We start from the raw sequence: 24637 nt of genomic DNA on the forward strand, positions 1-24637 counted from the left end.
ATGCTTCCTTGTTGTTGGGAGGAGCCCCTTGTGCCTGTGTCCTGTGTCCCGGGGGGGAATGCCAGCCCCAGGGTCCAAGGCGTGAGCTGTGCTGGTCAAACTACTCCATTGGGGGGGGATGGGTGGCACCCTGCTCCCCTGTGCTCCGGAGATCGCCCCCCCCCCCCCCACCTTGGATGTTCTGAGTACCTGCTCCCCTGGATTTCCCTGTACTGGTGTGTCTGTAATGTGCTGTAGTGCCACTGACTCCGCGATCGGGGGGAGCGCCGCAGATTACAGAGACAGCTGGTGCCCCAGAACGAGAGGAGCACTTGAGGTGATGAGCCGCCCCGGGCCTGATAGGTGAAATCTGACCGGAGACCGGGCCCCGGCCACAGTGACTGAAGCGTGGGGGCATAGTCTGCCCTACCAAGAACTGCAAGAGAGGAACCAGGGAAGGGCCAGTCACAGACTACCACCTGGGCCGGAGGTGGCCCGGGAAGCACTGCAGGCCCACCAAGAACCTGCGGCTCCTGCCTCACTGCTCACTCGGCCTGGCCTGCCTTCTCCACTGCCGCTGGGGAGTGTTATTCATCGCTGCACAGGGTGTTTGCCACTTGTCTCTGCTGCCCCAGTAACGTGAGGGAATGCTTCTCTTGCCGCCGCCGCGGAAGCCAATATCCCTCTTAACAGACAGTGTGTGGCGGAGCTCCGTCTCTACGCAGCCATCTCGACCCGCGCCCCCTGGTGGTCATCAGCATTTAACTTTTTTAACATGAAAACCTCATGGATTTCACAAATTGTTAGATGACTATTGAAGACAAACATTTTCAAATTGTATTGCCAACTCAAATGATAGTTTTACCTCTTTATCTTGTTGTATCTATGCCCAATAAGTATTCACTTACACAGTACAAATTAATAATGGGCATTGTTCTTTCCTGCTGGGACCCTTTGTGCCGCCTCCCCTCACTTGAAATTTTCTTCCCTTTTCTTCCTTCTGCTATCAGCATCTGGTCGTCATTTGATGAGCACTGCTTCTCCCCTCAACTGTGTTCACTGATTCAGCACTTTATTAAACGTAAGCAGCTTGATTGCTTGTACTGTAAGATCTTTCTCCTTTGGTGTAATGGCAAGAAGATCTTACTATATAGCCCCGGGTATGCAGACGCAGTGAGAAGCGTCCTATGTGTCCCAAGGATTTTAATATTTTATGTGATTGCTGAATTCATCCATTCATTCATTGTCATTGGTATAGCGCTTTTCATCATAATTCACCATAATTATGGTCACAACGCCCACAGCCAGCAGCATTAGAGGGCTTCATAAAACCATGTTCCAAACGTCAATTAAAACCATATTTGAGATTTAGTCTGTGTTAATGAGCTTTGTGGGATCCTGCATCTGTTTGTTTGCCATGCTGTCTATTCCGCTGCCTTATCTTTACGTTTTGTTCCGGGCCCCCAGCCCCCTTTCTCTTTTTATTCAGAATTTGTATATTATTTATAATAGTGTTAAGATGATAATGCATGCATGGTAGTTATGTTTGATACATCTATTTACTTAATTAAAAAATTCTACAAGCATTGTTTACAGTGATAAGCTCAGAGGTAACGGTAGATAGTTGCCATCTTGAACATACGAACACTTAATTCAAACTCTGCGCTCGCATACATATTTATAGCTTTGGTGTCATATTTTTCCACATTTTAACCCCATGTTGTGATATTATTAATGCAGCGCTGCCTGATTGGTGTAGTCTAGGACAGACAGACTACAATAACCTCAACTGCACTAGCTTGTGTTATGCTGCCCAGTGGCTCAGTGGACTAATATTACTTTGAGCTTTTAAGGCCTTCGTAGAGAAGGCCGTATATAGAAAGTTGCCCCCAGAAAATAGGTCTTTAGGGGGCATGGCTTAGAGTGAAGCTGGAAAAGTGCACAGGAGTTATGTTATGTTACTTTGCATTTATATAGCGCCTTATGTACCATTGGTATGGTCTGAAGGCGCTGGTAGGTTGAACGCCCTTGGCAAGTCAATAGAGAATCAATGGTGCGTGTGAGCACCGGATATGTGTGCAGCTGGTGTGGCATTCGTATAATAGCTGCTGCTTAGCCGTAGGTGTGGTGGTTGAGAGGTCCAGAGTATGTGTTCGTTCTGGCAGGATTTATCCAGACCGATTGTGGCTGCGTTAGGCCTGAGGAGAACGCCTGGCTGGGAGGTGTGTAACCAGCAGTGTTTAGGTTGATGGGGAGTATGAGGCAGATGTTGGTATGAGAACAGCTATACTGAATGGTGTCATAGTATCGCTGTGTTCTATTTGAGTGGTGGTGTAAAGAAGAGAGTAAGCGTGGAGATGTGAATATTGTGGTTTACTTTAGGTGCTTGAGATCGCGCCCACTCCAATAGTTCCATGAACTTCATCCGTTCCATGTACTCCGACTGTTCCGTGCATTACGACCATTTCAAGCACTCCGACCGTTCCTTTCAATGCTCTTTCAGACGTTCCATGTCCTCCAAACCATTCCATGCATGTCACGCCATTCCGTGCACTCCAACCCGTTCCATGCACTCCAACCCGTTCCATGCACTCCAACCCGTTCCATGCACTCCAACCCGTTCCATGCGCTCCAACCCGTTCCATGCGCTCCAACCCGTTCCATGCGCTCCAACCCGTTCCATGCGCTCCAACCCGTTCCATGCGCTCCAACCCGTTCCATGCGCTCCAACCCGTTCCATGCGCTCCCACCCGTTCCATGCACTCCCACCCGTTCCATGCACTCCCATCCGTTCCATGCACTCCCATCCGTTCCATGCACTCCCATCCGTTCCATGCACTCCCATCCGTTCCATGCACTCCCATCCGTTCCATGCACTCCCATCCGTTCCATGCACTCCCATCCGTTCCATGCACTTCAACCATTTTATGCACTACTCCTTTCATTCGTTCTACCCACGTTCTCCTTTCTCCATGCATCATCCATACACATACGTCATCTTCACACTGCTCCTTTCATTCGTTCTACCCATGTTATCCGTACTCCATGCATCATCATCCACATACGTCATCTTCACACGTTCCATTCACTTAACTGATTCCACCCATTTCACTTGTTCCATCCACTTCACTAGTCCCGCCCACTTCGCCGGTTCCAAGCACATCACCCGTTCATTCACCTACTTCATCCGTTCTACCATTTCACCCGTTCCACCCACTTCACCCATTCTACATCAGTTCACGCGTTCCATCCAGATACTTCACGCGTTCCATCCAGATACTTCACGCGTTCCATCCAGATACTTCACGCGTTCCATCCAGATACTTCACGCGTTCCATCCACGCGCTTCACCCGTTCCATCCACGCGCTTCACCCGTTCCATCCACGCGCTTCACTCATTCCATCCACGCGCTTCACTCATTCCATCCACACACTTCACCCGTTCCATCCACACACTTCACCCGTTCCATCCAAATACTTCAAAGGTAAGTGAGTTGGTGGCAGGGCGAGTGGGGGAATGGCCACGGAAAGAGCCAGCATTGGGACACCCAGTAACACTGGTGACTCGGTCACATTCGGTATGCTCGGTGATGCGGACTGGGGAAACAACCACCGCTCCATGATGCTGGCACTAGGGATGGTATATGGAGGATGCCCAATTTCGCCACCCTACCTCCAGTATGTAGATCAAGTCTTTGGGTAAACTCCCTAAGTCTGTCAAATATATGCTGCCCTATTTGTGGAACAACCGCCGTGAGACTAGGCAGACCCCCTTGGTCATATTAGTATACATCGGATGACCGAACAAGAGGTGTGTGTGTGTGCCTCTTGTTGGAGCCACCATGGACATTACCTGATTTCTACCACGGTCACTGAGAAACAGGATTCATACCAAACATCAAAACATCAGCAAAGGGATCAGAATGTCGACTGGCCAGGAGCAAAGTTCTGTCTATAACCCATATAGCAGCCAGCTGAGAAATAGTTGGTTCTGGGTCAAAACCCTGCATACAAAAGTCAAACTTTGTGGAAGACAGCCATCTTTTGTCTCCACACTCCTTACTCCTGTCCATTTCAGGGCATGCACCCTCCTAACACTGTGTGTGGCCATGCCCCACACTGCCCCTGCCACCACCCCACTTACCGTTGGCATTTTTCCAGCTTCCGTCTAGGCCACGGCCCCATAAGACCTATTTACTGGAGGCGGTAAATCCCAAACACCGCCACAGCACCAAGAGAAAGATGTGGGAGTTTGGCATCAGATGGGGAAGGTGCAGAAGAGACTGAGTGCGGATTAGAGCATGGTAGTGGGGGTTAAGAGCAGGAGAGGGAACTGAGAAGAGAGCACAGGTGAGAAGGAAGGAAGAGAGGGGGCAAGGAGTAGGAGTGTAGAGGAGAAGGAGGAAAAAAGGAAAGCGAGAGGATGAGCAGAGGAGATGATGAATGAGCAGAGAATCGGGGTGAGGAGAGAGAACACATGAGAGGGCTATGGGAGGAAGAGTGTTAGGGAGAATTCTCATTTCATGGCTACCTTCCCTTATCTAGTGAGTCCATCAGCAGCTTTGCTGGATCTCTGGAGTTATTTCTTTCCACTTGGTAAGAGTGTGAGCTTTTCACCACTCTTACTTGTGTTTTGCTATGTGTTTTTACCTGTTTTATGATTGTGGACTCTGGAGAACACCACTTCAGTAGCCCCCTTCTTTTGTGTGTCACACAGCACCTTCAGTGCAGTGACACAGGGTTGTCGTTCAGACTTCTCCCCGACTCCATTTCTGAGGGTGACTACTGTCCCCCAGAAAAGGGTAAAGTTACCATTAACTTTACTTAGTCAAACTAACTACAGATCCGGTACACCCCATCTTACATGGAGTACTGGAAGGGTTAACTCTTAGCCCTTTTTATCTGTACCTCATAGAGCATTGTTTCGCTGTTTTAACATTTAGACATGACTGGTGGCAGTGGTACCTACCCTAATTTTCTACCGCGGTTATCTTATATAACCGTGGTAATATTGTAGGCTATTGTGTTAGCCTCGAACTTAAACCCGCTCGACCAAATACTTTTTCTTTTGGCTCCGGTGCGGTTTAGTCACCATTTCTTTTTGTTAAAATCCTTCTTGTGTTTTAGTTTGCGCGGCAAACCAGGTTTGCCTTCTTTGTTCACTGTCTTTTGGCGGGTTTCTGCCAAGAAGCCCCCCTCAAGGCGCCTGGGTGTCTAGGTGGACTGAATGTGAGGGAGGGGTGTAGTCACCCCCTGCACAGGGTAAGCTAGGAAACCCAAGTCGCACTTTATCATGATTGGCTGAGGTGGTTGTCCGGGCTGGACATTTCCCCCCCCTCCCTCCTGGCTGTGTGAATGGGAGGATTTTCACATAGAAGGCAGGTCTCTTGGGCTGGAAGTCAGAGTCTCACCACTGGAACTACAAGGAACTGAAGAGAAGCAAAGGAGAGGTACACTGCTGAAACTATCCCGTACCAGTGAAGTCCTGCTGCAGTCCTGAGCGATCTACCCTTCAACGACTAAGAGGAGATCCAGTCCGGAGTCTTCTTCCCTTGAGCCTGGTGGGGATAACCAGCTTGTCTTTTTCAGCCAGAGGTCGCCTTCGTGGTCGAAATCGCTGCACACTGCTGTAGTGGTCCGGATAGCCATCTGAAGAGACTCACCTGTTTTTAAGGAGCACACCTTTTATTCATTGTCGCTGCTGCCGGCCTCATCCCTGTGGTGTAGACTCCCTTCATCGTCCTCCTTTGTGCCGAAGCCAGGAATTGTGGGTCTACGGGAAACTACCAGGAACAACTGCCGTGGCACCAGCTTCGTCTTTGGAAAGGTACTGTGTCCTGTTTGAGGAATTTTGGGTGAAATCCCTATTTCTCACTTATAAGGCTTGCCCTTATTTTTTCCTCCTTATAACTTTTGCTTCTGAACATTTGACAATATCTAAAGCACTCTTGGCAACTTTGAATCCCGAACTATCTGACGTGTGATCCTCGACACAGGAACCCAGTTCCAATTGACACTGGCTCCGGCTTCTTGACTCTTGTATTTCTGAGTGTTCTTCGATTCTGTTTGCCTATCTAACATATTGCCTATGATTTTTGCCCCCAACTTTTTCTGGGTATCTCAGATGCTAAGTGTGTTTTTGCCCCGGTAGCATTTCTTGCCGCGGATACGTGTTTATTTAGTAGACTGAACTGTCAAAGTGATCGCAATCGTATTCACAGTAACGTTTATTGTTTCGTAACACCGGTTCTCTCAAACACAGGGTACTTACCTTGATTTATACCGTACAAAGTGAATTGGTAAGTTGTAGTGTATTTAATGTGTGGTTTTAAATTTTAATAGAAGTGTTGTGTTAATAACAAATGGTTTAAAAATAAATGTACTTATATTTTTTACCTGAAACCTTGAGTCAGTGTTTGCTTGAGCTACAGTAATTGTGGCCCTTTGTGTAATCTCTGCTACTACTCATATACTCTTGAGATAAGCCTGGCTGCCCCGCTACTGCTACCACTATAACCTAGTAGTACAGGCTTGTACCAAAGGTAAAACTTGTATTGCCACCTGTAGTCTTAATCGTGTGTAGTGGTCCCTAAGGGCAATGCACAGGATTCTGCCTAACAGGAGGAGGAGAAAAAATGGACAGATGAAGTGAAAGGGGTGTGGTCAGATGAGGGGAAGCGAGGACAGATTAGGTGAAGAGGACATAAAAGAAGGTGTTGACAGACCAAGGAGAAGGAGAGAAGTCATGAGGATGGGGAGAGGAGGAGAAGGGGGACAGATGAGAGGGGAACATGAGAAGGAGGTGGGAGGCGAGGAGAAGGTGACAAGATATGAGGAGACTGGGCACAGGAGGAGAGGAGAGGAGTCGAAGATGAAGGGAGAATAGATGAGATAAGGGGCAGAAGATAGCAGGCGAGGGAAGAGGACGGGATTGAGTAATAAGAGGGAATTGAAGTAGAGGGAGAGCAAGAGAAGGGGACGCCTTTCCTATGTCCCTATGTGATTAGCAGCTGGCCAGCAGAGGACTAGGAGTTGATTCAGATTTATGTAGTCCCTGAACTAAAAATTGTTAAACTCCCATACAACTATCGGGGCAGCCTCTGAAAATGTGCATAGTTTTGCCATTGGAACCTTCAGAAATTTATCCTGCATGGGGTTACAAGTATCAAATATATATGGCATCTCCAGTAATGCCTTTAATAAACAAGTCTCGCCCCAGCTTGTACCTCCATGTTTTTTCAGGTCCTGCAACATGGTCGCCCAAGCTCTTTTCACCATCTCTGAGGCAAATAACCTTTGGCCATATTTCCTATTGGTTACTGTAACATGGTCTTGCATCAAGTGCTACTTTTCCTGAAGGAAAGCCACATCTTTTTGTAAATGTTCTTGCAATGGAAAGCCATTCTTTTGCTTCATGGGGATATTTCAGCCAGGCCATGTCTGTTACAGGTTGTATTTTAGTAGCCACCAATGTGCACAGCAATATGTCATAGGATGATAATGTTATTACAGAATTTTCTGTCTGAGCCTTTGTTGGGATAGATCATGTCAACGTGTTTAGGCAAGGAGTGTGACACATTGGTTCCCAGACCTAAACATCCCTCCCCAAACCATTCCTAGTACAAAGTAGTAAATTGCAACAAGCATGGAGAGTGTCTCTTTGCTTTCCTTTTCCGCAAGCAGACCTAATTGGTTCAGTACAACCCTGTTAATTGCCACCAAGTCAGAAAAGTGGCAACCGGCTAGAAGTGTGAGAGAGATGGAGAGAACTACTCCCCAACCGATTCCCCTACAGACCAGTGTCGATTTGTTCCTAATAATTTGTAAGAATTCAACATCTAAGGGGTGAGTCTCCCATCATTCCTTATATTTCAGAGCCTCTTGGGAGCAAAGGTAGTCTCTGCATTTATTAGTCAGCCTTCGTAGCCAACCCCAATCTTGCAACCTAATTAACACTGCCAATAAAAACGATCAGACCTGACCTTTGCTCAATCAACTAAACCCTACTCCCACCATCCCATGACCCTCTCGGGGATCTCATTTTGACCAAAACATAATGAAGATCTTTAGTGCTCTATATTTTCATCGTCGGGTATTTGTGCATAGATGGCCTTCTGTTTTAGCCCCCTCCATTCTAACTCTGTTCCATTGCCAAAGTAGAATAATTTAGTACCTCCGTCTGTGTGCTTCTTGCCTGTCTCAACTGTTGTCTTACCCTTCATGCATTGGTTACACTCTTTACTTGTTGTGAAGAGGGTTTCTTATCCTAATTGGGGAGGAAATGGTTTTGAAGTGGTAGGGCCAGCGATATTTTATGTCTTTGCGGATAGGTTCAGTGAGATCCTTCATGTCCTGGCATTTCTACAGTCAGGAGGGACACCACTTGCAACAGATGGCAAGAGACACCATCAATGTAATTGTGTTCAGTTTTTGACTTCATTCTAGACAAATATGTGTACCTTGTACTTGACCAGGATAGCTTGTGTAGTTGTTTCTTCTGACCCACCGTATGAACTTGCTTGCACTTCTAGGCAACTGTGGATCTTTTGCCCAGAATGGCACCAAACTGCCCTTTCAGAGTTATTGAGGTTCTCCTCTTCTGCGCCTTCTTTCAAGCTTTAAATTTGTATGTTGTTCCTTTGTAGACCATTTGCTAAATAGTACTTCTTGGTAGATGAGTGTTTAGCTTGTTCTTCCCAACCGATTATCCTGTCCTGAATTGATGTGTGATCCAAGGTAGTTGTGCAGTGGAGGTTTCCAATGTACCGATTGGCTGTAGAGCGATTCCTATTCTTTTTACATTGCCACAATTTCCACTTTTAGCTCGGCTTAGGTCATCTAGCCCTTTCTGAAAGCCTTTTTAATGCCAATGCTTAGTTGGTTCAGATGCCATCAGCATGACCAAGAAGAAGCGTACCAGCCACTTTTACTATCTAAAAACACTTCCAAAAATTAAAGGGGAGTAACAATACTGCCAACAAGAAATAGGACACCGACTCCTAAGAGCCTGCCCTCTGCAACATAAGACCTATTTGGTCAGTGGTACTAGTATAGCAGTGCCACAGGATGGATATACAATATTACTCTTGTTGCTCTTTCTGAAGAGAACTTTTGAAGTAAAATGCACCTGCCGGTCATCTTCAACGCCACACTCTCTCTCCTCACATCTGATGTCTCTAAGAAGTCACACTACCAGCTGCACCTCCTCAGAGGTATTCTTCCTTTCCTCTCCTTCCCCCAGAAGCTCACTGTCTCCAGAGCTCTAGTTCACTCCAGGCTGGACTATTGCAACAGCCTCTTTCTAAATCTGCCTGCTTTTACTCTACGCCCTCTGCAACTCATCCAGAACAGGACTGCAAGACTTGTCCTTGGCCTCAAGCCCATGGATCATATCTCTCCAGGACTGAAATCTTTGCACTGGCTCCCAGTGGCTGTGAAGATTACGTTCAAAACCCTCTGCATCGTCCACAAGGCCTTCTGGGGCCTGGGGCCTCAATATCTTCAACTCTCTTCCTAAATATCTTCCCTCTCGAGCTCTTCACTCATCCGCCTCCAACTACCTCAGGGTCAGTCGCTTCTCCAAGCAACAAGTTGGCGGTAGATCTTTCTCTTTGGCTGGGGCCTCCCCGCCTCCCTGAAACTTGAGGAGAACCATCTTCGGTTCCGGAAGCACCTACAAACCTTCCTCTTTGCTTCTGCTTTCTCTCCCCCTCTCCCCTGCTGAAGTCCTGGCTGATACTGAGGCTGCATGGGTTACCTGTCCACCCATCTGATCTCAGGCCCAAGCCCTGCCAGTTACATGCTTGCGCTGCCTTCCTGGCAACCCCTGCACCTGAAGACTGTTTTCTGTATCCCTACAGTCCCCTAACCAGCAATTATGTCTGCACTCAACCTGCACTTGCCACCAGCTGGCCGTTCTTTATTTTATGTTATTATTTTATTATCCCATGTACTGCACTTTCCTCTTCCCCCTACCCCACACTTTTCTTTCCCCCCCTTCCCTTGCACTTGAGCAAACTGAATGACACCTGGCCTAGTAAGATCGCCGTCTGTCTTCCCTCTGTTTCCCCTCCCTTGCCTCGTCGCTCCTTGAAACATTTGTGTATAGGCGCGTTATAAATGTCATATCATTATAGTTTGTACCTACACGTAGATTCAAAGAAATATGGATAGCATGCTTATATCCGTTTGAGTTAACATAGTTTTGCTTTCCTAAACGCCCCCATTGGGAAAGGGAATTCCTTTTTTGCTTCCAAAAAAGGATTTTGCCTCCAACTTCAATACTTAGGGAGTAGAATACTCCTTCAAAATCTTATCTGGATCCCTATACACAAAGGAAGTTCATTTTTAGTTAGGGGGGTCAGAATTGGGCAGGACAACACTAGATGGGTGATTTTTTTTCCCCTCCAGTAGAAGTTTCTTGAGGGGTTCTTGTGCAATATGCCCAAGTCCCTTTAAATTGTTTCAGTGGCAGGTCAATCAATTGCACCCTCTTTTTGCCAGCCAGTCAAACTCGCGTTTGAGCCGGTTCTTGGGAATAAGCTGCTGTTCATCTTTCAGGGTAATTGGTGATCCCCTGCTATTGCAATTGTGGGGTAACTATAGATATCTGAGTTCAGACTGAACATGTGCGTAAATCTGATATTACACAAGAGGCAAGCAGTGTTATGGTGCCACTACTTTCTCTCTTTGACAACCCACATTGTGGCATAGTTCTAACATGAAGCACACCTGGTGTGCACCCTCTAGGGTTCTTTTGTTTAGCAGGTAGATGAGGCGGCACTCAGTCACCTCTTCTCAGACCCGCAAAACCTCAGACAAAACCCTGGGTTATGGGAGTTAAGGGGGAGGCTGGCTGACCCATCACCTCTACTCCTTACCAGGAACTAAGGCTGATCTATTTTATCTGGTGCACAGCATCCCTAATCTCAACCCTTTGTTTCACACCCTCTGTGACTTTCACTATGGGTACTACGACAACCCCTGAATGCAATAACTGCAGGTGAAAAACCTCCTCCTGCTCTCAGGTACTGGGGTGGGCACATTCTGCCATCGTATTGGCTCCTGAATCAGCCACATTGAGCAGACATTGTAAAGCTGTAGTCACCACCTCACTGCAGTAAATCACTAGACCTGCGGTCCATGGTATCTTGCTGCTTTCACAACCCTTTATCATTGTTTGTTCACAGGCTGAGACCTGCTTACCTTCGTTCTCACCAGACTCTGCTTCACTTTTGCCAGTGTGCAGCGATGTGTGCCTTCTTGGACTGTGCAGTGAGCAGCTCTTGGGTCTCAGTACATCAGGGTGTCTATGGAGCTGTGTCTTTGGTCTTCGGTTAGGCTGCCGGTGCCCTCCTCCCCAACACTCACTTGGCTGCTTAGCTCTTCTGACATCCATAACAAAGGCTGAAATGTACATTTAGACAATGCTCTGTAGGGGGAGGGGCAGCGCTCTGCATCTCGGGAACTGCATGTCCATCTGATTTGGGCTCTTGAATGGCCTCCTAGTATATTGCTTAGATGTTTCACTTGCATATGCTGGTGTCTTTATGTTCCAGTTTGTCTAATGCAAGCATGTTATAGATCTTTTGAGAGGAAACCGTGCACCAATATGAATGGGTTCATGATTTTGCCCATTGTACCCCTCTGTTAGGATGTCAAACTACTGAGGTTACCACCACCGCTTTATGGACATAATCAAAATAAATCATTGCCTCTTTTCTGGCCCTTGAAACTGGAGCTTCCAGACCTAGGCACAGAGGATGGAGGCGGGACCTGGAAGATTTGTGCATATGAGGGTTGGCCTGCCCACTTTCATGTCCGCCATTTTCTTTTACAGTTAGGACTGGGATACAGTTCTATCAAGAGTGCAGAGCCTTCAACATTCGGGATGCAGGGGCAAATGGGAGCTGTGGCAAGAAACACTTGGCTTTTATTTATTTGCTGATTTTGGTTCATTTACGAGTCCTCTCGTTACCATCTCCTTAGAGGGCCCCAGTGGAGCAGTGATTTAGAGGGAAGATCGTGATGGCTCACAGAGGGCATCTTGTTCCAGATGGATTTGTGTTTATAACTATGGATGCCATTTTCTATGACTGAGACATAGTTGAGGACCATCAGCAGTGAATGAGTCTCTTTTGAATCTAAAACTATCAAATAGTCTAAATGTTGTGTAATCGTATTGTCCACATTTGATGTAACTTGTATATTTGATTTTTGTGTTATTTTTAGCCACAGATGCAAAAGAAAGACAACACTGGGTCAGCAGACTTCAAATATGTACACAGCATCACACAGAAGCCATTGGAAAGGTATTTTGTGTTTTGTAAATCATTGATAAAGATCTCTTAATATATGACAGGTATTTTTCCTAAGGCACAGAACTAATAGATGATCTGGAAACCAGATCTGAAAGCCCCATCAGTGACTGCTACGCTTTTCTTGGTGAAATGGATTGCACAAAACTCAGTTAGATGATTGTCAAGAGATCAGTGTGTTGACCTTGCAGCCAGAGGCAATAGTCCCTAGATAATTCTGTGGACCTTTGGACTTCCTGAACCAAGTTGCCCATGCCCTATTCTTTTCTGCATGAACGGTTAGTGATTGAGGAAATAGTGTAACCTGTAACATGGTCTTTCCCAAAATCTGGATATCGTACAACATTTTTATATTATTCTGCACATTCTCACCCCTGGAGTGCCACCCAGACTAGCGGAAATAGCATTTGAATTGGAAATGATGTGTGTGCGTATATACATATATGAGGCTTGTGGAATCTGCTTGGATCACATGCTGTGCATAGGCCGACATCTAGTGGAAGCTGCAGAGTATTACAGTTGTTGTTTTTCGAAACTCGAAAAGGGATGTTGACCGGGCGTGCCTGTAATACTAACCCTAGTGTGACGTCCACTGTACCCATGATACCTCACGCGTCGAGGTCCCTCAGATTGTTTTTTTCCGCCATTCTAGATGGACGCTTATAGAGGAGTTACTCTTTCAGTTTATAGACCTTTACTAATTTACAATTACTGATAGTTTATTCTTTCTACCACCGACTATCGAAATATCACGTCGGTGAAGACAAGAATAATGACCGTCAGAAGAAGTTTCAGCCATGGAAAGCCGCCCCGGGCTTCGGCCCACACAGTAGGGAGAGAGGGGGAGGTCATTTTAGAATGTATATGCCCCTTTTCTTACACTACATTTGCCTAGCTGCCGTATCCCTTAGTTATGGACAAGACCTCCTTTAAATTCTTTCCCAAGTGCAATAGGAAATTTCCATTGGTCGATAAACACCTAGTATGTAACCTTTGTCTCCCGACAGACCACGTTGAGGGTTCTTGTCGAGCGTGTAGGCTCTTCAAGCCCAAGACTTTGAAGGACCGATCTACCAAACGCTGGGCCCACCGTTACGCTCGCCTGGTAGCCACGGGGACGCCACCAGCCCTGGTTGAATGATTTGCACTCTCGAACCCTCTCCCGGTCCCTTGGTAAGGCCTCTGTTTAAATAGGGGTCTTAATATTGTAGAAGGTGGATTCTCTGTCCTGCTCCTCGTGGCAGGGGCACGTAGATGTAGGGGGCGAGCAGCGACCAAGTTACTTCACTGGTGCAAGCACCCCCCAGCTCCCCTGCGAGAATCCAGGTCTGCTGCGACTCCGTAGGTTTGCTGCTTTATAGTCTTTATATGCAGTTCTTATGTTCCTCTTAGTTCGAATAATATCTTGCTTCTTTCCTTTTAGGTATGGAACGGTATTTTGGAGTTGTCATGCAGTTTGAAGATGAGCATGGGCCGGTAGGCTAAAGCACAGTGTGCGCGATGCTGTCCGGTGAGTAATGCGTGATGCGCGGCGCTGTTTCGCCTCTTATATTGCTAACCTGTGCCTTTTCTCTCCTTGCAGGTTGGGATGTTCCTTGCTGAGCGCCGTAATGTTCCAGCAATGATGCTGACCAGGAGATGACTACCCAGGTAAGAATTGTGTGGCTTTCTTCATTCGGAAGGAAACGTGAGTAAACGCTTACTAATGCTGTCTTTCTTTCTCCTCTTTCCAGGTTATGGTATTCCAGGATGCATGCGGTGCCGGATGATGGAGTTCGTACCTTCAGGTGAGTGGAACTGAAGTCGGCGATGGATTGAAGACATGATACTGTTCCAGGTAAGTTTCGTAGTGTTTCTCTCGCTGCAGGTCCTTGGTTTCAGGTAAGCTGGCATCAAAGAACTGGACACGGTGAGCGTTACGCTGCCCACAGCAGAATAAAGCAAAGCATGTTCTGCCGTTTGGGTGTGGTTTAAATAGTATCAGGTAAAGTAGTCCAGGTAAAATAGTCCCAGGCCTGCCACACCCAAAATAGTCCAGATAAAGTAGTCCAAAGCCTGCCACACCCAAAAGACTAGACCGCATAGCTCAGTTCCTTGTAACTGAGCTATGTGTGCCTCCATGTTGGCTGAACCCCCTCCCCCCCAATTTAAATAATCCCAAGTAAATAGTCCCATTCTAATGTTGGTCTTCATGATGGTTATGAGCCTGGCGCCAAAGGCAGGACTGACTCCAAGAGAGTCTTGGATGAGGTTTTAAGGCCTTTGACCTGGCCCTAACTGGAAGGCTGACTTGCCAGTGAGAGCAAGGGTCATGACACCCACTACGCCAGGCAGCCTGAGGCCATGGAAGTAGAAAGTGCTTTCAGCGACGGCAGCAACGCCACGGTTTCTGACGGCGAAGGCGACTGGGTGGCTTCGGTTACCCAAGCGCAGGCCCCCGACGCCGGAAGACAGGCCGGTGGTCTTGTTATGGGGACAACACCCGGCGGCGGAAGCGCTATCACTTCATCCACCACTAGGCACACAACCCAAGGCCGAGACTCGACACACGTGTCGAGCAGATGACAACGCACCACGCCCAGGGAAATGTCAGTGGAATTTCTGTTCTCTGGGCACTCTCATTCGAGATCGCCGCATGACAGGTTCAGGCCGCCGAAGGTCGGTACGTACATCGCGCGCAAAACTCCCACAGAGGCCCGAAACGTCTGCAGATGAGGCTTCGGTTCAGCCCACACCCGAAATTCGATGTAAACCCCTCATAAGGAGAATTCTCAAGAGGCTAGGCCCAAAGAACCTGTATTACTTCCTCCAACAGATGAAGACTTGGGGCTCCCTTCCCAACCATTGGTAGTTCGGCACAATGGTCGGCTGAGGATATAGACGATGCCTATTTTCAGAGTTTCCACTCCATTCCCCCCACTACAGCACCCTCTGGGTCGTAGGTCCCTGCTCAGCCCCCCTGCTAAGAGGTCTCGCCCCAAGAATCCAGTGCAAGGCACAGTCATTGATCTCTATGACCCGGACTCTGACCATGAAAACCTCTTCAAGAGGCAGCAGACCCTTATTACGGGGATGACACAGCAGGCCCTTATTACGGGGATGATGAAGACCCTGAGGTTGACCCAGAGGCAAAGATGTATCCTATAGGCCCGCCTGTTGATCAGGATCCCCCGTTCATGAACTCTCCCATTGACAACCAACCCCTTCTTAATGAATTGCTTGTCAAGGCGGCAGAGCATATTCAAATAGAGACTCAGGAAGTACAGCAAGATAAGGATTTTGTAGATGAAATTCTAGGTGATAAGGCTGTCACGCAGTTTATCCCTGTCCATTCAGCGAAAAATACAGCCATCGCTGGAAAGCCCTAATCTTACAAGGGCAGTGAACCCCTGCATAGAGAAACTGTTTAGACCTGCCCGTTCTGACCTGCTATATATCAGAGGGAAACTGAAGCCCGATTCATTAGTTGTCACTCCAACAAGGAAGAGGGCTGGTACTCCCCTAGCTTCCTCTGAGGCCCCACCTGACAAGGAAAGCAAAAGACTTTACACGATGGGCAGGAAAGTGGCATCCTCTGCGGCATTCCAGACTAGGATTGCCAACAATTCGACCCTGTTGGCCAGTTACAACTGCCAGAAATGAGGTCTCAGCCTTACTATCTTCGGCCCCAGAACCACTTGGGTCTCAGCTTGCCCAGGTAGCTGCAGAAGGCACAGCAGTGTCAAGCTGCTTATTAAAAACCGATCTTGACGCCACGGACAATGCAGGCAGGATAATAGCAGAGGGGAATATTATCAATCGTCACGCTTGGTTGCGCCAGTTGAGTTTTAAACCAGAGACACAAGCTATCCTTAACATGCCCGTTGCGCCCCACGTGCTCTTTGGGAAGACTGTCGAGGACGCCTTAAAGATGGCCAAAGAAGAATACGATACTCTCCTTGTTGGGCCATTCTACTAATGGACCTACTGGCTAGAGGGGAAACGGGCATTTCATTGCTCACACGGCCAAAATTCAGAGGGGCTACACTTATACCCAGAGCCAAGACAATCTGGGTCAGTCCTCCCAGAATTACACAAGAGGAGCACACAGATCCCGTGGACGCGGTAGTGGCAAATCCTCCCGAGGTGGCACGCCACCTCAAAAGCATTGACTATCGGCTCCAGGTGCCCTCCCATGCCTCTCCAGTAAGAGGACGCATATCCACCTTCACCCACGCATGGGAGGCAATCACCACAGATGGATGCGTGCTGTCCACTGTAATAGGCGGATATTGCATAGAACTCCTCGAGCAACCCCGGAACCACCCCCACGACAAAAGACCCATTCCAAGGAACACCAGCGTATCCTTCTCGAGGAAGTCACCACGCTTCTATTAAAGGATGCCATCAAAGTCGTCCCGGTCAATCAAGTAAACAAGGGTATTTATTCAGCTTACTTCCTTGTGCCAAAAAAAAGTTCTACCAATGCACCCAGTATTAGATATGCGCCCTGCAAACGAATATGTCAAACCACAACAGTTCTGCATGAGGTAATGCCTCTACTAAAAAAGGGATTACATGGCAACATTGGATATGAAAGATGCCTATTTTCATAATTCAATGTTCCCAGTGCACAGAAGATTCTTGCGTTTCAGGATAGCGAACTTGCACTACCAATTCAAAGTGCTGCCCTTTGGAATAGCATCTGCTCCAAGGGTATTCACCAAGGTACTGGTGGTGGTGGAAGTGCACCTGCGCAGGGAGGCAATACCAGTGCACCCTTACCTGGACTGGCTGATTACAGGGGAGTCCCCCCTAGTTTGCAGGCAAAACATTCAGAGAACTATCAACCTACTCCTTTCAATTGGGTTTTTCCATCAACGAGAAAAAATCAAACCTTGCCAAGCACAACCAAACAGTTCCTAGGAGCTGTCATAAACACTCAAAAGGGGTTGGTCTTTCCATCAGAGAAAAGAGTCCAAAATATGTTACTGCGAATACCACGTTATCAGGCCGGCCGCCAGATAAGCGTTTGCAAAGCAATGCGTTTGCTAGGCATGATGGCATCTTGCAACCCATGCAGGAGTGGTTGGCGAAACCGTGGTCTCAGGCGAGTGGTCAGTTGGATGATCTAGTGGTCGTTTCGCCAACACTAGTACAAAATCTTCGCTGGTGGACAAGAGAAAATCTGCTGAAGGGGAATCCCTTCTACGATCCGGAAGTACAAGCGATTGTCACGACGGACATCTCACTCGCTGGGTGGGGAGCTCATTACCTTCACCGCACAGCTCAGGGTCTGTGGTCTCGCGCGGCAGCACATAACCACATCAATCTACTACTACTGACAGTGTTCAAAGCCCTCCAGGCGTTCGAATTCCACCTAGCGAACCAATCTGTGCAAATCCTGACAGGCAGCACTACAGTGATGTTTTACATCAACGAACGGGAGCACACGTTGGAAATGGGCACTCAAACAGAAAATATTCCTATTGTCACAGCACGTTCCGGGGAAACTCAACTCTCTTGCAGACTCACTCAGCAAAGATCCCCTACCAGAAGCACACAAGTGGCAACTACACGCAGGGGTAGTAGAACACCTCTTCTCTCAATGGGGCTTCCCCAGAATAGACTTGTTCGCTACAAGTGAAAACAGACCATGCCCAGATTTTGCGTCCAGGGTCCCCCAGCCAGACTCCTAGGGGAACGCACTATGGATGAACTGGTCAGGAATATTTGCTTACGCTTTCCCCCCCAACGCCTCTAATGAGTAAGGTGGTGAACAAGATCCACAAGGAACAGGTGACGCTCATCCTAGTAGCTCCTATGTCGGCAAGACAACCCCTGTGCAAATTGGTGATGTGCGATCCCATCAAACTCCTGTGCCCGTACAATCTGCTCACTCAGCACGGGGGACTAACAGTGCACCCTCAACCTCACTCAATGAACTTTGCAGCATGGCTCCTAAGGTCAGAGTTTGGACATCTTAATCTGCCACAGAGATGTATGGATATCTTAAAAGAATCAAGAAAGCCTATGCACTGTTATTTTGACAAGTGGAGATTTGTAATTTGGCGCCAGTCTAAACAAATTAACCCCATAAAATGTACTCCTTCCCACATTGTAACTTATATACGCCACTTGCTAGATGTAGGGTTAGTATTCAACTCCTTAACGGTTCAACTGGCGGCTTTGTCGGGTATACCACTTCCCACAATAAAGTCTCATGGTGGAAGGTACCCGTCATCAAAGCATTCATGGAGGGAGTAAAGAGACTCCATCCTCTAATTTGGAAACTGCTGCCAGGATGGGATCTTAATGTTTTACTCGCTAAGCTCGTGGGACCCCCTTTCGAGCCAATGCACAAGTCTAGTCTCAAACACCTGACTTACAGAACTGCCTTACATACAAGCATTGTCCGTACAGGATACTTTCTTTGTTGTACCCAAAGACAAGCTGGTTTTACGCACTCGCCCTAGGTTCTCCCCTAAGTTCATATCTAAATTTCATGTAAACCAGTCTATTGAGCTACCGGCTTTCTTCCAGGAACCCACCAGCTCAGCTGAGGTAAAACTCCACACACTAGATGTGAGGAGAGCGGTTCTCTACTATGTAGACAAGACCAGACCAGATCAACTGTTTGTCTCCATAGCGCCAGGCAGAGGTGACCGCATTTCAAAGAATGCCATCACTAGGTGGATAGTCGGATGTATGCAATTGTGTTATTCCCCATCAGACAAGACACTGCCTTTTACGCCCAGACCTCACTCCACAAGGAGCACAGAAGCCACTCTGGCTTTCATTGCAATGTCCCTCTAGACAGCATTTACAAAGCAGCTACATGGAGCTCAATACACACTTTCACTCCGCACTACTGCATTGACACTTATTCCAAGACTGATACACTTGTGGGACAAGCAGTTCTAAGACATCTGTTCACCCATGAACCTTCTCATATCCCTCCACCTTCTTCTAACACTGCTCACTAATCTATGCACATCATGTGATCTAAGCAGATTCCACAAGCCTCAGAAGGGATGCATTACGCACTGTGATCTTATTTCTGATGCTTGTATCTGCTTAGATTCACATGCGCCCACCCTTCCTCCTCTCGTAGAGAAGGCGCATGGATGCTTATGAGCTTGTCTGATGCATATCTGCTTGTATGCAACTGTACTCACGCTACACTACATGCTACCTCATGTCAGATAAATAACAATCGCAGGGACCTCGACACGTGAGGGGTCATGGGTACAGTGGACGCCACACTAGGGATAGTGTTACTGGCATGCGCTGTCGACGTCCCTTTTCGAGTTTTGAAAACAACTGTAATACTCTGCAGCTTCCACTAGATGTCGGCCTATGCACAGCATGTGAATCTAAGCAGGTACAAGCATCAGAAATACGTTTATGGTGAGTAATGTATTATGTACCAGGTATGTCGGCTCACCCTTCCTTGGAGCAGTCCCGGGGACCCTAAGGATGCGCTTGCTGCAACCAGTCCCCTTCCTAAACTCTGGCACCACCCACATGAGGAGTGAGGCTAGATGATGGCCTCTGTGGGTGGCCCTGTCTTGCACGGAGGCCTCAGGCAGGCTGGCAACCTATTCCTCTACCCCACGCCAGGGTACCTCCCCTCTACCCCCAATTAATTACAATGGCCATCTACATTATATCCCATCTATCCCAACTCGACAGTTACCCTACTTAACATTCCCCTAATTACCCAACTCTCTACTCCCCCCCCCCCACCTAGCATTTACCCTACATAACACTAAACACATATACACATAACTACTCCTACATATATTCATAGACTAACACCATGTCACAATGGGGTGACTGCTGCAGCCAGTCACCCCTACACAGTACCTTGAACTGTCCTGGGGCACTGGCTCTGAATGTGTGGATGCATGGCTGCTCCTGAGGGGTAGTGCTGCTGAAAAGTAGACTGGGCTTGGCCCCACAGATGATGCCTATCGACTTCTCTTCTGTCTGGGTGGCCCTACCATGAAAGGGAAACACTCCCCATGCAGCCTGCACTCTTTATATTGTGGTCCTATGCACCTAGGGACTGGCCACACTCTGCCACGGTATCTACAAATTATTTTATGGTGGGCCCTGTTGGCTGGGGGACCCACCCAAAGTCCCTACGCGGCCCGGGCACTCTTAACCAAGCCAGAAGCTTCCCCGTTGCTAAGGGGACACTGCCGCAATCACTGCAGAGCATCGGGCCTCCTCCTGGGTCGCCCTCAGCAATGCATTGTGGAAATGCAGGGGGCGGGCCTTGTCTTCACCTGGGTTGCTCTGCTGGGCACCCCGGGGCTTCCTTCACCAGGGCTGCTCAACATAGCGACCCAGGACTTCCTCAATGCCTCTGGGGTGGAGCAGGCTTCTCTGCCTTCCCTCCCGGGCTGCTCCTGACAAACGCATCCCGGGAGGATTTTTTTTCCGATGACAGGACTGCCCATGCTTCTTGGGGTATAAACATCTCTGGGCCCGTCCAGTCTGGCCCCTGGCACAGTCTCTGTGGGGGCTCCCAGTTGCGTCACCAGGCATTCCAAAGAGTTGAGGCCCGAGGGGGCCACTCGAGGCAGCAAATCCCCCCCACACAGGTAAGTCTCCCCCTTTTCTCTATAGTAAGAATATTTCTCATTGTTTTAAAACATACTGCAATGTCTCGGTGCACGTTTGCACAACAAATTGCTGTCTCTTCTGGTTTTTGGGCTAATATGTAATTATCTCGCATTCCCAGGTGCCTCATCAAGCACACAAAGGTCACACTCTGTAAATGCAGTAGTTTGCCACACAGGTCATCGGCAGGTTATGCCCTCACGCTGATTTCCTGACACCATTTGCTGAAATAGTTACAAGTTGCCAGTGTTATTTGTGAAAGGAATATTGATTGATTGCTGGACCCACATTAAATAATAAACCAGTCTTTCATAGTAAACTATACAGTATATAGATTGTCGCTGAAATATGTTGAACAATTAGAGTATGGCTTTAGTTTTATTCTCACTTTCCTGCAGGCAGTCACAATAGCATTGTGCAGATTAATGTAAGGCTGCTAAACCCCCCTTGGGTTTTTACTTTAATGAATGTACCAAGCAGACTGTGTTGCGATTTACACTTGGTTATGTAGGTCAGACCGCTACGGTAGAAGTGTATACCATTATAGATAACGTGAACAGCTTAATTGAACTATAACGGTCATGTTGTTTATACCGGTATACTGTTTTAGGGCCTGCAGCTATTAAGTGAGCTTTTCAATCTGATTTGGAAAGGCTGCTGTAAGCAAGTGCTGCGCATTCTGGATTTTGCACTGTGGGATGTGGTGTTTGGCAGACAAGAGCATTGGGAAAGTGAGGCCACATTAGTGAATGCAGCTTTGATGCTGTGACCGCTCTTTCTCTGTGATCAGTAGAGTCGGGTTAAAGATCAGCTGATTTGTAGTTTTCCCACCAATTTAAAAGATGGGGAACTACACATCCCAGAATTCAAAGGCGGGGAATGAACTGGATGCCATTCTGATGCATGTCCACAAAAAAAACAGTTTGCTCTGTAGACTGTATGAACACTGGGCCTGTCGGTGCTTTGTGCTAGTATATAAACTGCCCCACTATCCCCTATGTAGATTTACACATTGAAGTTGTTGCTTCGCTTGATCCTTCACCTGCCTTCTGCATATGGCACTGGACTCAAGAAGGCAGGACAGATTCTACTTTCAATTTGAAGTATCCAGAGCAATGGGTGTGATATATTTCTAAGGTCTATCCTCGATTTGTGACACCACCCATGAAAGCATTCCTCCGACTCAACTCACATGACAAGGGTCCTAATGCTCTCAGACCTGGGGAAAATGGTAATGGTTTTGAAACTCCAAAGACCCACGCTAGCAACTAAAGCCCTGCAACCCTCCACCGTGATGAGGGAGCTTGCTGAGCGCCTGCCACATGTGAACCTGCCGAGGTATTTCCCCTTGGGCCCCCACACTCATCCTCTCATGAGCGCACTGAAGAATTCACTTGCTTTATTCCGGCACTTAAATTGTGTCTCTTGATGCCTCTCCTACAGCATTGTGCATTTTAAGGCCCCACGTGTGCTGTTTAGGCCGCAGTGCTTCTAGTGCACACACAGCATAGCAGGGTGATTATGCACCAAAAATGGCGGCTTCTCTATTCGGCACCGCAGTGCCTGCTTGACTTCCTGATTCGGAACAGGCTATTCTCACCATTGGTCCACCTCCTGTTGATAAGGACCAATCGGGAGCCGGCAGGCGAACGCGCCCCCCCCCCCACCAAAGATGCACACACAAGACCACTGTTAGTGCCTGTTTGTGCCGGCGTGCAGCGTTCGGCACAGACATCTGCCCACGGACCCCAGGGTAGGCCACCCTGCAACCTTTCAGGTTACTGCATAGTATTGCCTACAACCGGTCTATCCTACCTAATAATCAGCTGTTCACAACGCCGGAACGAACAACGCCTCACACCCGGGTACTCTGATCTTATACAACAAACACCTTGACTGTCCCCCATTTAGAGATCTAAAGTAACCGAGCACGACTCTCCAATACAGTCAACTATAAGCCACTGTACACCTAGTATCCACTTGTATTGAATTATACCCGGCATACAGCCTGCCTGACCAAAAATGCCATGTCTATAATAGGTACCTCAAACACTCCCTGCTAAATGCGCACTGTTTTGGTAACCTGCACTGTTTTTGAAATCTGCATCTAGCATATCGTTCTAAATGCGTACTGTATGGTAACCTGCACTGCTTTTGAAATCTGCATCTAGCCTATCGTGCTAAACGTGTACTGCGATGGTAAAAGGCACTGCTTTTGAAATTTGCATCTAGCCTATCGTGCTAAACGTGTACTGTGATGGTAACCTGCACTACTTTTGAAATCTGTACCTAGCCTGTCTTGCTAACGGTGTACTGCCGTCCATCTCAGCACGCCCATAATCATCCTATCTGTCGCCATACTATTCCATGCCTGCTAATAATATACATGTTATGTTCGCTACTCCACCTCCTCTTTACCTACGGTAAGCTCCAAAGCTGAACATACTTGGCCAGGTGCACTAACAGTACCAACGGCCCTCAGCCCACGCCGCCTGCCCTCAGTAACTACACCCAGCCATATGTGCCTCACATCATGCCTCATACTGGGAAACTGTATCTTGGCCACAGCATCATCTGACATCGCCTAGCCCTATCACTGCACCCTACACTTGAAAATTGCATCTAGCCTACAGAACCTTATTGTGCCCTACGCTGGCAAATTGTATTTAGCCCATAGTCCCTGTTCATTGTGCCCTACGCTGGTAAACTGTATTTAGCCCATAGTGCCTGTTCATTGTGCCCTACGCTGGTAAACTGTATTTAGCCCATACTGCCTGTTCATTGTGCCCTACGCTGGTAAACTATATTTAGCCAATAGTGCCTGATCACTGTGAGCCCACTGCATCTGATCCTAGAAACCTATAACTAGCTCACAGTGCCTTTCTTAGAAGCCATGAATCTTGTCCTAGCCAAAATTATCATCCTAATGATAAATCTCTTAGCTAACACCAAAACTCGCCGCATTCCCAAACCGCTTGACCGCGCCTCACCACAATCCGACATTACGGCCAGCACTATGGCCTGCACCAACTCAACTCGCAGACTCCAATCCATGAATAAACCACTACCACCATCGGACCAGATCAGGCCTACCCACTTCCTACCACCCATTAATCCTACACAGCAGACAACACACCCAATCAGAAAACGCACCCAATCAGCAAAGACACCCTACACATATCAGAAATATTATCACCAGCCCAAAGGATCCTCCGTTTCGCAAGCCTTAGCCCAACCAGCCCTGCTCTACCAATTGAGAAATCATAGACTAGGCTCCAGACTCACCAGCCTTGCGGCCTCAAAGCCCAAGTCATGCACCACAATCCTAAACCCACTCAGGAACCCACTCGTCCATCACCCCCAAAACCAAAAATAAACCACCAACAAAAAGACTAAGGAAACCCACATAATTAGAGGCGCACTCATCAATGCCAGATCTCTAGTAGCCCATGCTACCGAAATCACTGATATCATTACAACTAACCAGCTCGAGACCTGGCTCCACGAAGCAGCTGGCCCACCCTCTCCCTAGCTATCCCTGACAACTTCACCATTATCAGAAAAGGACAGAGAAAACTCTAAAGGAGGAGGCATAACATTAATTTGCAAATCCAGCCTCGATATGAGAGAAACAGAATCCATCCCCTCTCATTCCGCTAAATTGCTATCAAACTACTATCTGCCTCCTGTACTGTCTCCATGCATGTGGTATACTGTCCTCCAGACTCATT

General features: G+C 47.8%; 1 protein-coding gene across 1 annotated transcript in view; it reads left to right on the top strand.

The window, feature by feature from the left end:
• The window catches only part of OSBPL11 (oxysterol binding protein like 11), a 719530-nt gene that overhangs the window by 184991 nt on the left and 509902 nt on the right, over positions 1 to 24637 (top strand). Inside the window, exon 4 of the mRNA XM_069616637.1 lies at positions 12211 to 12290. Within this exon, the coding sequence (XP_069472738.1) occupies positions 12211 to 12290 (80 nt within the window). The remainder of the gene's footprint in view (positions 1 to 12210; positions 12291 to 24637) is intronic.

This window comes from Ambystoma mexicanum, chromosome 9 (genome assembly GCF_040938575.1).
Source record: "Ambystoma mexicanum isolate Mex_15411 chromosome 9, UKY_AmexF1_1, whole genome shotgun sequence".
Taxonomy (NCBI): domain Eukaryota; kingdom Metazoa; phylum Chordata; class Amphibia; order Caudata; family Ambystomatidae; genus Ambystoma; species Ambystoma mexicanum.